We start from the raw sequence: 13,569 nt of genomic DNA, 5'->3' as shown, positions 1-13,569 counted from the left end.
ATTGGGACATGTACATTTTGGCCCTTTTTTAGCATTTTGAGTAATGCTCATTTTAGGATTACAGTGAAAAACATCAGGTTTCCCATGAAGGTGTAAAGGTCCGCAGGGTGTTCAGGAAGGGTATATGCGTCTCTAGTATATGCAGAGGTAGCTGGAAATTAGTTTCTTCTTATTAGTATTCATAAATAGTAGTGGCACAAAAAAGTAGTATCTCATCATTTTAGCAGAAAACTGTCCCATTTCTAGTATATAGGTATGTATATTTTTGGGCATAATCTGAAAAATAAAATTGTGTTAAGACAAATTGTTAACAAAGTTACACACATTAGAATATTAATTTCTTTATTAAGGATATCCTACATTTACTGTGCGTTTAAAGATTTACAACCAAAGGAACATTATTTACATGCAGTTGACATTCTAAAAGGATACAAACCATGTTTATAAATCGTGTCAAATTAAAAAAAAATGACACAGTTGCCCCCCAAAGACTTGCAATAAACCAGGTTGTCTTCAGCCAATTAGACATTCACATTCTCTTAAAGAATGAAACATTGCATTGATAATGCACCAATTAACTATGATTACACTGAAATAGTCTAAAACCTGAGTCAAACCTAAGTACGCTCTTAATAAAAATAAAAAAAGATTATCTTTAAAATAGCGATTGGTCAGTGGTCAATATAGTATATGTATAAAGCTCCAAAACACTGACTCTTACTTCCTGCAGTAGTTTGATAAAATGCAGCACTGCATCCAATATTTCATTTCCCTCTCCCTTTAAGTTTCATGCCTGCATTTGATCCCATAAACATGTCCCACCCATTCTTGTGGGACAGGATTGAACTCCAATATTTATTTACAGAGTAATGCTTCTGATTTTTATTAACACCTGAAACCAAAGTGTTGAACAACAAAGAAATTGTTCACATTCCCCATCCCCAGGACAGAAAAAAAAACCTTGCTAATTAGTTGTTAGTTTAATAATTAATGTTCTAGTGGTTAAAAACTCTTATGTATCAGATTAGTTGAATTAAAACATCTGGATATGTTGTATGATCTCTCTTCTAGCTATCAAATTAGGAAAGTAATTCCTAATCTGAGAGCAATTGCTACCCTGTGAATGTAATTGCTACACTGTCTAGAAGATTTGCTGTTAATTTTTTTGTAATATTAGTATTGTCAGCCTTTTTGGTGACCTGTTTGTTGTAATTAATATTACAAATAATTTTGTAATATAATTCATGATTTGTCATTCCCTCTACAATTTTTAAAGTAACTTTGACTATGGTATTTTACCCATTAACTCATCTAATTCTCAAGTATTAGATTTAAGACCTTTGCAGTTTCTATGATTGCACATGAGATGGGAGTTGCTTAAGGCATGAGGATGGTCAAACTACAATGTACCACTTAGACTTGTTTTATGGATTGTCCAACAGGTATTGCAATCTATGGCTACCTTCTTGAAGAGCAGGAAGTGGTTATAAAATAAGGCAACTTTTTCTAATCTTCAGCAAATGCCACTTGAGGAAACTTTTCTAATATAGTGTAGAAATGTATTCTGTCTCACAGGAAATAGCTTTCATTAGAGTTAAATACAAAAGGAAATTTCTTGTGGGACCTCTCCTATACAACACCATGTAGAACTGTTCCCATTTTAATGGTTATTTATATTATACCTAAATAAATTATGAATTCTGCAGCTCTCATCCCTAAACTCAAAAATTCTGCTTTCCAAATTTAGCAGAAAATTACAAATTAATCTAAATAATAAGTGCCATTATTTTAGGTACAGCAAATATTTTACTACTAATCTATGGGAGCATATGCTTAGCTCCAAGAAGCATTTTCCCATTTAGCATGTTAGATTTCCTAGATTTAAAAAAATGACTTAATTGAAATGTCATTTAAAGGTGAATGCCCTAAGTTGTCACTGGTAAATGTAGCAGTAAATAGATAAATTGATGGCCTGTTACATTTCATGTTCGAAGCCTTTGATGACATGAAATTGGAATACACAAATTTCATCCCTTAATTTGTAGAATACAAGTAGACATATTTTAAAGAAATGATTGAGTGGCAAATTAAGACAAGCATTTCAACTGTCCTACAAATACAGAGAATATCAAGAGCCATCTCTTCCGGCAAAGAATACTTTTCTGAACAACTGCAGCAGTGAATCTGAACAGTGCACAAGAAAGCTTGTTTATATACATCTGAATGGATTGATGTTTAGCATGACTTGTTTTCAGTCACTAATCAGAAGACTCCAAGACAGGGGGATCAGATGACTTGGGAATTCATTTGGTAGAGTTTTTGCCATGACCGAACAAGTCACGGATGTCACACAATGCTTGTTTGAGGTTTTTTCCAAACCGACAGGAATCCTGAACAGTAAAATTAAGAGTTAGCAATCCAAATTCACAGTTATAAGGAACTATGTTAAACATAAAGGGCAGAATCCAACAAAGCACTTATGCCCTTGCGGATTTCTTTTCATCTCACCAAGTGCCTTCCTTAAGTGGTAGGGTCCACTAATTCTGTTGTGCTAATTCAGTTCTAGAAGGAGCCAAGTCAGTAAAACTATTTTATGCAAGCTGACCTGATTCCTTCTAGAAATCACAATTTCTTTTGTTTTAAGTCGGCCAGAGGTGCTGAACCGTCATTAACTAGTGGTGGGTCCCATTTGCCCAGTGGACCTGACCAAGCAGAAGAGCCTTGTTGGATTCCACCCATTAAATTTAAATGTAAAAAGAGTAGTACATTTAATTTTGCCCCAACACCTTTACAGACAAAATATGCTCATTTAAGATTTGACTGATGGGTAATATTTGTCCTTATTGACAGTATCATATAGCAAAACTAACACAGTAGGACATGACTGCCACAGATATAAACCTTGCTGATAATTTCTCCAACATTTTGTATTGTTGTCAGTACTAATACACCACTGCTGTAACCATTTTAACAAGTTCTTACAAAGAATATGGATAGTTTTCTTTGAAGGAGTCACCTAACTTATGCCATCTATTTTGCTTAACAACTGTAAGAAACACATCATATAGAAAAGCCCTTAGTAAAAGAATCATATGATTATACATTTGATGAAGGAGAATCCAATTCATTCATATTCCTTGAAGCTCTTGTTACAATGAGAAGGATTGTGTTTCTACAGAAATCCTTCTGTGACCTCCTTTTTGTTTTTACTTTGCATATTCCTTTTGTTTATTGGAATGAGAAATGGAACCAATAGAAATATTCCTGAAATTTATTTTTCTATTTTTTCCATTTTTAAAGTGATATTAAAAAGGACTATCTACCCACTTCAAATCTCCTATTTTTTATCTTTCCAAATAAAATTTGTTCAAATAATGGTGAAACTTTTCCTATTGCTTCCGTGCTTCCGTGCAGTTTCCCTGATACTCTCTAGATACAACTATCCTTCACTGATTTGTTTAGTAATATTTATGGACACTTGGATCTCCCTATTCCCTATGATATAACAGCATTAATCCTACCCATACCAGTTTAACATACCTGACCCTAGATAATCATTTATTTATTTATTTATTATTACATTTATATCTTGCCTTTTTTCCATATGTACAGAATCCAAGGAAATTTACAGAGATTTCTTCCTCCTCTCCTTTTTATCCTCACAATAACCCTGTGAAATAGGCTAGTCACCTGGTGAATTTCATGGCTGATTCCCATTCCAACATTCTAACCACTCCACCACACTGATTTTTCGCATCCCTTTTTCTTTTTCCTGATCGCAGGTTACAGATTTAACTTCTAGAGTTAATTTAATTACTTTGAAATAATTACTGCTAAGTATTTGCATTAACTTTGGAATGAACCAATAACTTTCCTATTACTTAATATTTATATATTATATTCCATTTTTAATAATGAGAATGCAATCCTACCATAGTATCCATGAATTACCAATATAATTTTCAAAATAAAAGCTTCTAGAATCATAGAACAGTAGAGTTGGCAGGGGCAAAGAAGGCCATAAGGTCAAACCCCCTGCTGTTATAGGACACCAATTTACACCATCTCACTCAGGTGGCTGTCCAGTTTCATTCTGAATGTCTCTACTGTGGAAGAATCCATGACCTCTCTAGACAACATGTTCCACTGTGGTATTGCTCTGACACTTAGGAAACTTTTCCAGCTACCTAGCCTGCTATCTATAGTACATCATCATGCAGAGTCAACTTTTTGTTACGCATAAACAGCAAATAGGTTCTATGCAAAGGTATCTCTAACAGAAAAACTAGAATATTTAGTTAATATCACAGAACAAGATGCCTGGTGACTTTAAGTTTAATAAAACACTTACTGTTTCAGGGCAAGAATATTTGCTGGATACATGGAAATTGATGAGATCCTCACCCACAATTATATAAGACACACCATAGCCATCATCAGCAACCTGTGGAAAAGAATGCCTATTTAGAATGCTTCAGTTCGAATACAATTTATATAAAACCCAAGCTATTATCTTTTAAAACACACTAAGAAATGTTTTGTTCACTTTTAAATGTGTTACAATGAAGTCAGTTAGGTTCTTTGCAGTCATAACATAAACCGGTTTATAATTATGGGTGTGAGTCTAGGGGAGTGTCACTACTCCCTTTACCTCTGGCAAGGCTATGACATCAGAAGCTTTTGCCCAGCTTACCTTTTAAACTATAATTTACTGAACAAGTAAGCTTCATAAACCAAGGTTTAAAGTTGGTTTATTTCAGTAAAGCACAGTTATAGGTAACCGGTTTGTCTGCGTTTCAATATAAAACTTGAAACCGTCCCAAGATGCCAAGGCATGTGGTGACGGCATACAAAAATTTTAAATAAAATGAATGTATAAAACTAAACAGCATGTGATCAAAAACAGAGATGGAGAAGCATATGAACCCAAAATTTCCCTATACTCCTTCTTGTGATGACAAGCAGTTTATTGTTATGTCTATCATTTTCTTAGAGGAGGAGTAGACAGAAGATAGACTCCTAATTGCCTGGCAGCAGCGAAAAATCTTCACACACACACAAACCAAATTTGGTTGCTGAAAAACCAGGAATGGATTGTTATGTAAAAGACTATTATTCCAATACTTGATTCTGATTTTGTAAACTACTCAAAGAGCTTTGGTTATTGGGCAGTTTAGAAATCAGATGATGCTGATGATCAAAATTTCTGTACTTAGCCTGTGGTCAGAAGTAATTAATTTCATTTCTTACACTTCTATACTACTGAACGATATCTGTACAAATGTGCCCCTCTATGCCACTATTCTACATCTGGTTTCAGTTGATTAACCTCAGGGTTCCAACAGAAATTTTAAAAATACCATGAGCCTATCCAGCCTAGCTACAGAGTTCAGAAGTCAAATTTCACAAAAAATGGTAGAAGACATTGCTTTACTCTATATAATTTATATAGTTTTTAATATTGTAACATAGGATTTTTATATAAAACCTACAGCATATATTCAAGTGTCACACAGATCAATGGTTTCCTGAAGGGTCTGCTTCCTCTAAAACTCATATTTTAAAAATAAAATTCAGGTAAATGATGTCAAGCTTTCATATTTAAATTAGATATATATGCACCTTATTTCCTACAAAGGCATCAAAATAGCACACAAAAATTAAAAAAGAATTTTAAAACAATGAAAATACCTTTGCCTTTTTAAGCCTTTAACCACAGTACTTAAACTATTTCATAAAAACATCCTCAATCCAACACAGAGACTTTAGCATGTACTGGTAACCCAAGTAAAACTGCTAATAGTAAGTTTGTGGAATTGTCTAGAAGGGGTTTTGGTCAAATCATGTGTTGTACACTTATTTCAAATTAGAAAAGTATTTCCCATGTAAAAGCTGCAAAAAATCTTCTCACCCAATGGGACTTTCTTCCCTTGTTGTGCTACCCCCACCCAACAGCTCTGAAAGGTCCTCTGAAACCTGCACATGTGATTATGGAGACATGTGCAGAGCAGCGGAAATATTTGAAGCTCCATCTGCAGTATTGGTAAAAATCCAGAGGACAGAGCTTTCCTATCTTGATAAGACTTTTAAGAGTTGAGCTGCAGCAGAAGTTACTTAATAGCTCATCAAAAAGTCTTTACAGATGCAAAAGAATTCTCAGCTCCCAGTGTGGAAAACTAATTTTGTGCATATTCCTGGAAATTGGAAAAAAAAATAGCCCAGCTCAATGGGCTTCTAATCATTTGGTCAAAAGAGCAATGGAAGTCTGTCAGGTTCAAACAGACAAAGCTTTTTCTGGCTCATAATTAAAGCTTACATTTTGGAAAATTATTCCATGACTTGCTATTTCACTGTGGGTTCTCATTGTGCAGCTTTGAAAGAGCAATCACTACTGAGATTTCCAAGAACAGTGGTGGTGGGAGGGGGTTTCCCTTCTTGTCAAGAGCCTTACTTTCAGCTTCTAGGAACTCAAAGTCAGACTGATCACTCAGGTTTGGAAAACATGACAACCCATCAACCACAGCCTGAGTTCTTAGGATAGTGTTGGCAGGGGGCAGGGGCACACATGAACCATCCAGTCTGGGTTTATATGACATTATAACTCACCATGGGTAGGTAGCCACAATAGATAATAATGCTGTGAGAGCCAGGTCTGTGTGTCATATAATGTGTTATTGCAAATGGTAGTATTATTGCTAATTACTTAAGTATTGTAGTATTGCTGCTACTGTATTGATATACTGTCCTAAGAAGATCAATTGTACTTGCTTCTTTTCAAGGTACCATTCAACTTACAGGTCCAAATCCTCCACCACTGGACTCCATTCCAGGATTCTTTTGCAAATCAATATGCTGTTGGGGTGTCTGACTAGTTGAAAGTCTCCAGGGTTCTGCTAAAACCTAAGAGAACCAAAAGATATAAAAAACAGCACACTTAGCAATTTGCAAACAGTGAATCACTTGCAATTCTAGCAAATAATCCATTTTTTCCTCTCCAAACATTTTTCCCCCTCTTGGAACCTCGCCAAAGGAAATAGGTTATCCCAAAAGCTATTGGAAATGTTGCTAGTGGAGCAAGTCAGCAAACAGGGCTGCTGCCACTGTGCTTACCTCTACAGTGGAACAAATGGAGGTTACACATCAGTTATGACTGGTAATCTGCAGGCCATTTCAATGCTTAGTGGTCCTTACCAATAGCAAAACTATCTAATTTAGATTTTCACAAGACCAGCTGTTTATTACAGTTATATTTCATGAGATCTGTCCTATGTATGTGCTCAAGAGCAAATATAACTCTTCCTGAAAAAATGCAAAATCCAGGAGCCAGATCACAAGAAAAATGTGACTCATAACACCATGTCTGGCTTGGGGTTTCCTCCATAGTAGAGACTTCCTCTTCAATAAAGCTAGAATAAATAATTGAAGGATGATTTATCCTGGAGGATGACCTTTGTGGAATATATCCCACACAGTAAGATGCATGTGTGCATGCCGATCCAGCAGATTAGTACCCAAAAAGCCATCCATTTCCACCAAACCAGACATTCCTGTTAAGAGCTCACAGCAATGCTGAGATACACCACATGGAGTGGGGGGACTCTTCCACACAGTACACACGAATGACTTGGAACACAGAAATGCCACCACATGGTGGTAGTTCCAGTCAACTTCTATGTAGTGGAAGAAGACGACTGCTAAATGAAGTTATGGATCTTTCAGACACATATTTTGATTGCTAAACTACATTCCATCCAAACACTCAGTGCAAGGGAGACTTAGGGCAGAGAAAAAGAGAGCCAGAGTCCAGGAAGCTGAGCCAAGGAAATCCAACAGATTCCTCATGTATTGCTAATCTTTCAAAAAGTAGATCACAAATTATTGTTACAGTTTTTGTTTTCAGCCTTCTGTTTCCTATTTTTACAGTTAGCAAATCTAAGCTGTAACTAGGGAACAGCAGCTCCCAGATTTCTCTCAACACTGAATATATTGGTAATTCTTACTCAGATAGAAGAGATTGCTCTATACCTCATTAGACTATTTGCTCAACTGGGCCAGAACCTTCTCTAAATCTGCATTTATATATAATAAGTGTATGCTTTTAAATTTCAAAAATGCCCATGTTTAAATCATTAAAAACCTTTTAGTAACTACTAGCATTTTCTTCATAGTTCAAAATTTCCAGAAATCTGCAAATAATACATAGCCACACTCATGTAGATTTCTGTAATTATTTGTTTGGTAAATATTATAATACTACTTACTTCCTTAAGAAAAGGAGATTCAACAGCAAGGTATTTAGACACCACATAAAGGCAGAAAAGATGGCGATCAATGCCTGAACCAGTCATGGCAAGACGATACAAGTGCTGATGTTTAGCAGCAGCTGCCTTGAATAGTGCACGCTTTTTTTCAAGCTGAAGATTAAGGGAAAATATTTGAGATTGCCAGTTTAAATAGCACTAACATAATCTAGAAGCCTTGAAAAAGACAGAGTATGGCCCCACCACCAATACCTATTGTGGGCATACAAAACCTCCACCCAAGTTTCTCCACCTGTAATATCCTACTATCATGACTGGACTGCAAATGCTAATTAAATTCCCAAAAATGTATGATATTCATCTCATGACAGTCACATAGTGGGGTAAAAGTGGTTAATGGTTGGGATATCATGAAAGGGCACTTTTGTACATACACAGATATTGGTGCTGTACCACAACGGTTATGATACTTCCTTCCCAGGGAAGTTAGGTGGTTATTTTTGTTGTTGTTGTTTTTAGTAATTATTTCATTTTTGTACTGCCCTATAGTCAAAGTTCTCTGGGAATTTTACAATAATGCATAAAAACAAACCAATAAAATGCAGGTATCATAAAAACAAGGCATTAAAATACATTTAAAATAGTTAAAATATACATTGAAACTATCTATTGAACTCCAGATTGTTGCTAAAATCTAAAGGGTTTCAATTTTGTACTCACTGATATACTGTTTCAGTCTAGAAGAGTCTTCTGGTTTATTATATTTGGCATTTTATCAGTTTTGTTTTAATATTTGTTTGGAATGGCATTTTACTGTTTTTATGGTTTGATTCTTTATTGCCTCAAGCATTCATGAAGTGCAGGGGCAAATCAGGATAAAGTAACAAATTTCTGTGTGCATCTTTAGGAGAATCAATAGGCATGATAAATATGAAAACTATTATTGATGAATTATTGGATACCTTCATAAAGAAGTCTCTTAGCATATCAGAGTAGAAGTCCGGGAAAATGGCTACTTCATGGAATGACTAGGAATAGTTAACTTACACATTACTGCAGGAGTCCTCAAACTTTTTGAATAGGGGGCCAGTTGAAAGGTGCCAGCGATGGACGTGGGCCACCAAGGTGGTGTGGGCAGGGGGTGCAGGCTGGGGGGGGGGTGCATGTGCACGCAGAAAGGCAGGGGCATGCGTGCGCAGAGATCCTTTTCTCCAAGCGAGTCCAAAACGATCTCCTTGCGAGCAATCTGGCACCTTGCCATGCGCATGCATGGCGAGCTATGCCAAACCAGATAAATGGGCATGGTGGGCCAGATTCAGTCCACGAGCCTTAGTTTGAGGACCCAGGCATTACTGTATACACTTTAGATCTTGGCTGACTAAAACAAGGTATTAAAACGTATAAGAGTAGCACACTTGCTCTTCTAATGCCATAGATTATGTAAGGCACTGATCCATGCAAATTCACTGAGCAATTAGAAATTTACCTGTTAATTGCAGATATGCAATTATACTGAGAAAATTTCTGTAAGCACAAGTACCATGCAATTGTACGTACTTAGTAATACTTTAAATGGATTCAGTCTCCTTTGAAGTATTAATCAGCGTAATTTTTACCCTGCTTGTCTAAAGAAGTCATGACTCAATGTTGCTTATGGCTAACTCAAGGTGTGATTTAATATACTGTACGGTACCCTGGATTTCCAAACAGAATGAAGCGCACTATAAAATATTTTAAAGAAATAAATGCAAGATTATAGGCACAATCCTGCTGAACATCCCACTGATACTTATAAACACCTGAACATGGAGGATTATGAGCATCCAGTGCACAGCAAGAGGAGCAGTGGAACAGACCTCCACCTCCTCACTCCTCTAACAATTCAACTATTCTATTCTGTCCAAGTAGCTGTGCTGCTTTTGAGGGAAGGGGAAGAGACTGGTGCACAGTCAGAATACTTGGTATTCTCATGGCCTTAATCTTTTCCTTTGCCTCTGAACCACCCCTTTTACCCCCCCCCCCACTCCCTGCCCTGGGTTTTCTAACCTTGGAGAAGCAACATGGTTCATTCCACTCTGGCTATGTAGCGAAACAGACCAGAGCAGAGATTCTCAGCTCCAAGGCTTCAGCTCCATTTTTGATCTCAAAGCTGGGAATCTAAAGTATCCAACAGCCCTCACTCCACTAGAGGCGGTCTACAGGGTCATAGGAATGCTTTCTTAAACCTTATGTAGGTATATATAAAATGATTGCAGTACTGCTGTATTGAACAGGAAAACAGAAATATTTTCCCCAAGAAGCTGTAGCTAATGATAAATGCCTAATGCAAATAAAGTTAAAGCTATAAAGTAGTGCCACAAGAAACTCACACTTTCAGATGAGTCTTCCATAGCTTTCACAAATTTGCATGACTGGACAGTACATGAACGAACTGTTTCTGTTCTACCTTCTCTGAATAGCCGGGTCATAGATGCTTCATATGTTAAACAAAATTTTCCCATGTCCTTAAGATGGAAAGAGAAATTTAGATGTTAAGAGCAGATTCAAAGTCAGAGAAATACCATGTACATCTCGCATTATTATATTCATGAATGGAAACACTCTTCCCCAACCCTATGCCTTCCAGATGTTTTGGACTACAGTTCCCAGGATCACAAGCTATACTAGCCAGGGCTGATGAGACATGAACTCCAATGTATCTGAAAGGCACCAGAGGATAATGACAAACATTACGGTCACTAATCTCAACTGTTTTATGCCAAATTAATGACTCAACAGGATCTGTTTAGAATGTTTTCCTCTTTGTTCTGAGCTTCTGATAGAACTATTTCCTTCAGTACTCTCTGCCTTTTTCTTAACAATCTCAGCGAAAAGCATGAGAAGTATTTAGGCACCTTGCCTTACAAACCAATCTGTAAAGCTGCTTGCGGAGAGAGGGGGGTGTCAGTGAGAGTACATATATGTGTATGAGAGAATACTCATACTAGAACAATATGGGATAGACTAGATGGGACAGACTATGCAAATCATCAGTGTATTTGCTGATGGGGGTGAAAGACTCTAGCAGTCCCAAGCTGTCCAAACCATGTAACACCACCTCTTCAAACACACAGTTGCATGGAACAACCTAAAAGCAGCTCCCATGAAGTTTGGGGTGGATGTGAGTAGACTTATACTATCCCATAGAAGTCACTCAGTGGTTAAGTTCCAATTATTTCAACAGGGTTTAAAACCAATGATTGTGCACAGGATTGCAGTATTAATATTTTTTCTAACTCCAAGCTTCTTATGCCTTTTCATGAGAAAGGGACTCTACTACTCAATGCTGTGCATTTGTAAAATGGCATATTATTTGCTGTATTGTCTAGTCCAGGGGTGTCCAAACTTTTTGCAAGGAGGGCCAGATTTGGTAAGGTGAAAATGTGCAGGGGCTGACCGGTCAGCCTGACATTCTTTGAACCATTACCATTAAATGCAAATGAACTATTTTATGAAAGACTAAACAAGTAACTTAACTGCACTAATGTGAAGGGTGATACTGAGATCTCAACTGCATTATATAGGCCAGGACTGGCTCAAAAACAGTGGTTTTGATGCGCAAGATGTCACGCAGGTGAAAGTCACTTAGTCTTGTCCTCACGCGGTTCTTGTTAATGTTCATAACCGAGAATGTCTTCTAGCACAAGTATGTCGAACCAAACAAGCTCAGCATTTTCTTAGCAAGTGTCCGAATCTCTTGGAACCTGTCTTTATCCAGCTGGTGGTAAAAGTTGACAAGAGAGAGTTGTTGCTGCCGACTGCGACACTCGGCGTCACACTACAGCTCAATGAGCTCCAGCTGCTGGTGGTCTGGAGCGTCATCAGGGTCCACAGAGAAAGGAGATGAAAAAAGCGTGATCTCCTTTTCAATAGCGGCAAAATCCCGAAAGCGCTGTTGAAACTCCTCAGCCAGAGGTGAGAAGTCTGCTTCATACCTCCTTATTTGTGCACTCATATTGTTCTGTGGAAAACTGGTCATTATTTCCTGCAGCGATGGGAAATGTGTGGTATTGGGCTGCATTTGTGACAGGTGCCTTTGGAAAAGTAGCAGCTTGGTCCCAAAGGCTTTGATATGTGAATATAGTTGGCTTATCACTGCATTTTGCCCCTGAAGGCTCGTGTTCAGCACGTTCAGATGTTGTGTTATGTCAACTGAAAATCCAAAATCAGCCAGCCAAACAGGATCAGATAGCTCTGGCATCGGTTGTCCCTATTTAATTTCTATGCCGCCCCATTCGCTGAAGCCTCGGGGCGGCTCACAAAACATCAATTAAAATATAATACACTAAAAATATAAAAATATAAAATATACATATTTTTATAAATATTAACATATAAAATATAATGTTTGCCAAGAATTGTCCAATTTCCTCCCTAAGAGAGTAGAAGCGCTGCAGTGCTGACCCCCGAATGAGCCATTTTACCTCGTTGTGATACACAACATCTCCATATTCAGCCTGAATGTCGAGTAGAAACTGTTGAAACTGGACACAGGGCTTTGGAGCGAATATAATTAATAGCCTTCATCACCGGTTTCATAACATGATCATATTTCAGATGTTTGGCACAGAGAACTTGTTGGTGAGTAATACAGTGGAGTTTTATAGCTTTGCCTCCTTTTTCGCTGACTTTGTTACAGACTAGGGTTGATAATCCACTTTGCTCGCCAGCCATGGCAGGTGCGCCATCCGTAATAATCCCAGCGACTTTGTTCCATGGTAGTTTCATGTCATCTACGGCGGAACAAACAGAAACAAATAAATCTGTTCCTCTTGTTTGGTCCTTAAGGCTCTGGAGGTCAAGTAGCTCTTCACTCACGTTCATGTCATTGTCCACTCCGCTCAAAAAAATCAATAACTGAGTGGTGTCAGATGCATCCATGCTTTCGTCACAGCCTAATGAAAAAAAGTCAAACTCCACTCCTTTTGCCTCTAACTGTCTCTTAATATCAGATGAAACATCTTCTATTCTCCGTACCACAGTGTTACGAGCCAGGCAAACATTGGCAAACTCTTCCTTCTTCTCAGGACACATTTTCTCCACCATTTTCATCACGCAGTCTTTAATAAATTCATCCACAGTAAAAGGTTTGCAGTGCTTGGCAATCAGCATTGCCACCTCGTAGCTCGCCTCTGTGGCATTTTCATTTGACTCACGGGCTCTTGTGAAAAAGCACTGCTATGCCATTAAAGCAGCTTCCAGTTGCTTCAATTTTTCGCTGTGTTCGTTCCCAGTTAGCTTGTTGTAGTTAGCATGTTTCGTCTGGTGG

General features: G+C 37.5%; 1 protein-coding gene across 5 annotated transcripts in view; it reads right to left on the bottom strand.

Moving 5' to 3' along the window:
• Positions 1–325: 325 nt before the first annotated feature.
• The window catches only part of CPT1A (carnitine palmitoyltransferase 1A), a 63,181-nt gene continuing 49,937 nt past the window's right edge, over positions 326–13,569 (bottom strand). For 4 of the 5 annotated variants that reach the window (XM_044425519.1, XM_044425522.1, XM_044425520.1 and 1 more), the window contains exons 15-19: positions 10,631–10,765; positions 8,262–8,414; positions 6,796–6,900; positions 4,352–4,444; positions 326–2,390 (exon numbers count right to left, since the gene is read on the bottom strand). In XM_044425519.1, coding sequence (XP_044281454.1) covers positions 2,304–2,390; positions 4,352–4,444; positions 6,796–6,900; positions 8,262–8,414; positions 10,631–10,765 — 573 coding nt within the window. In that variant the 3' untranslated portion in view covers positions 326–2,303. The remainder of the gene's footprint in view (positions 2,391–4,351; positions 4,445–6,795; positions 6,901–8,261; positions 8,415–10,630; positions 10,766–13,569) is intronic. The other variant, XM_044425523.1, reaches the window with a different exon arrangement.

The sequence above is a fragment of the Varanus komodoensis genome, unplaced genomic scaffold (assembly GCF_004798865.1).
Source record: "Varanus komodoensis strain SLA01 unplaced genomic scaffold, ASM479886v1 scaffold16, whole genome shotgun sequence".
NCBI classification, from domain to species: Eukaryota; Metazoa; Chordata; class Lepidosauria; order Squamata; family Varanidae; genus Varanus; species Varanus komodoensis.
This window is presented reverse-complemented; position numbering and strand designations above follow the sequence as displayed.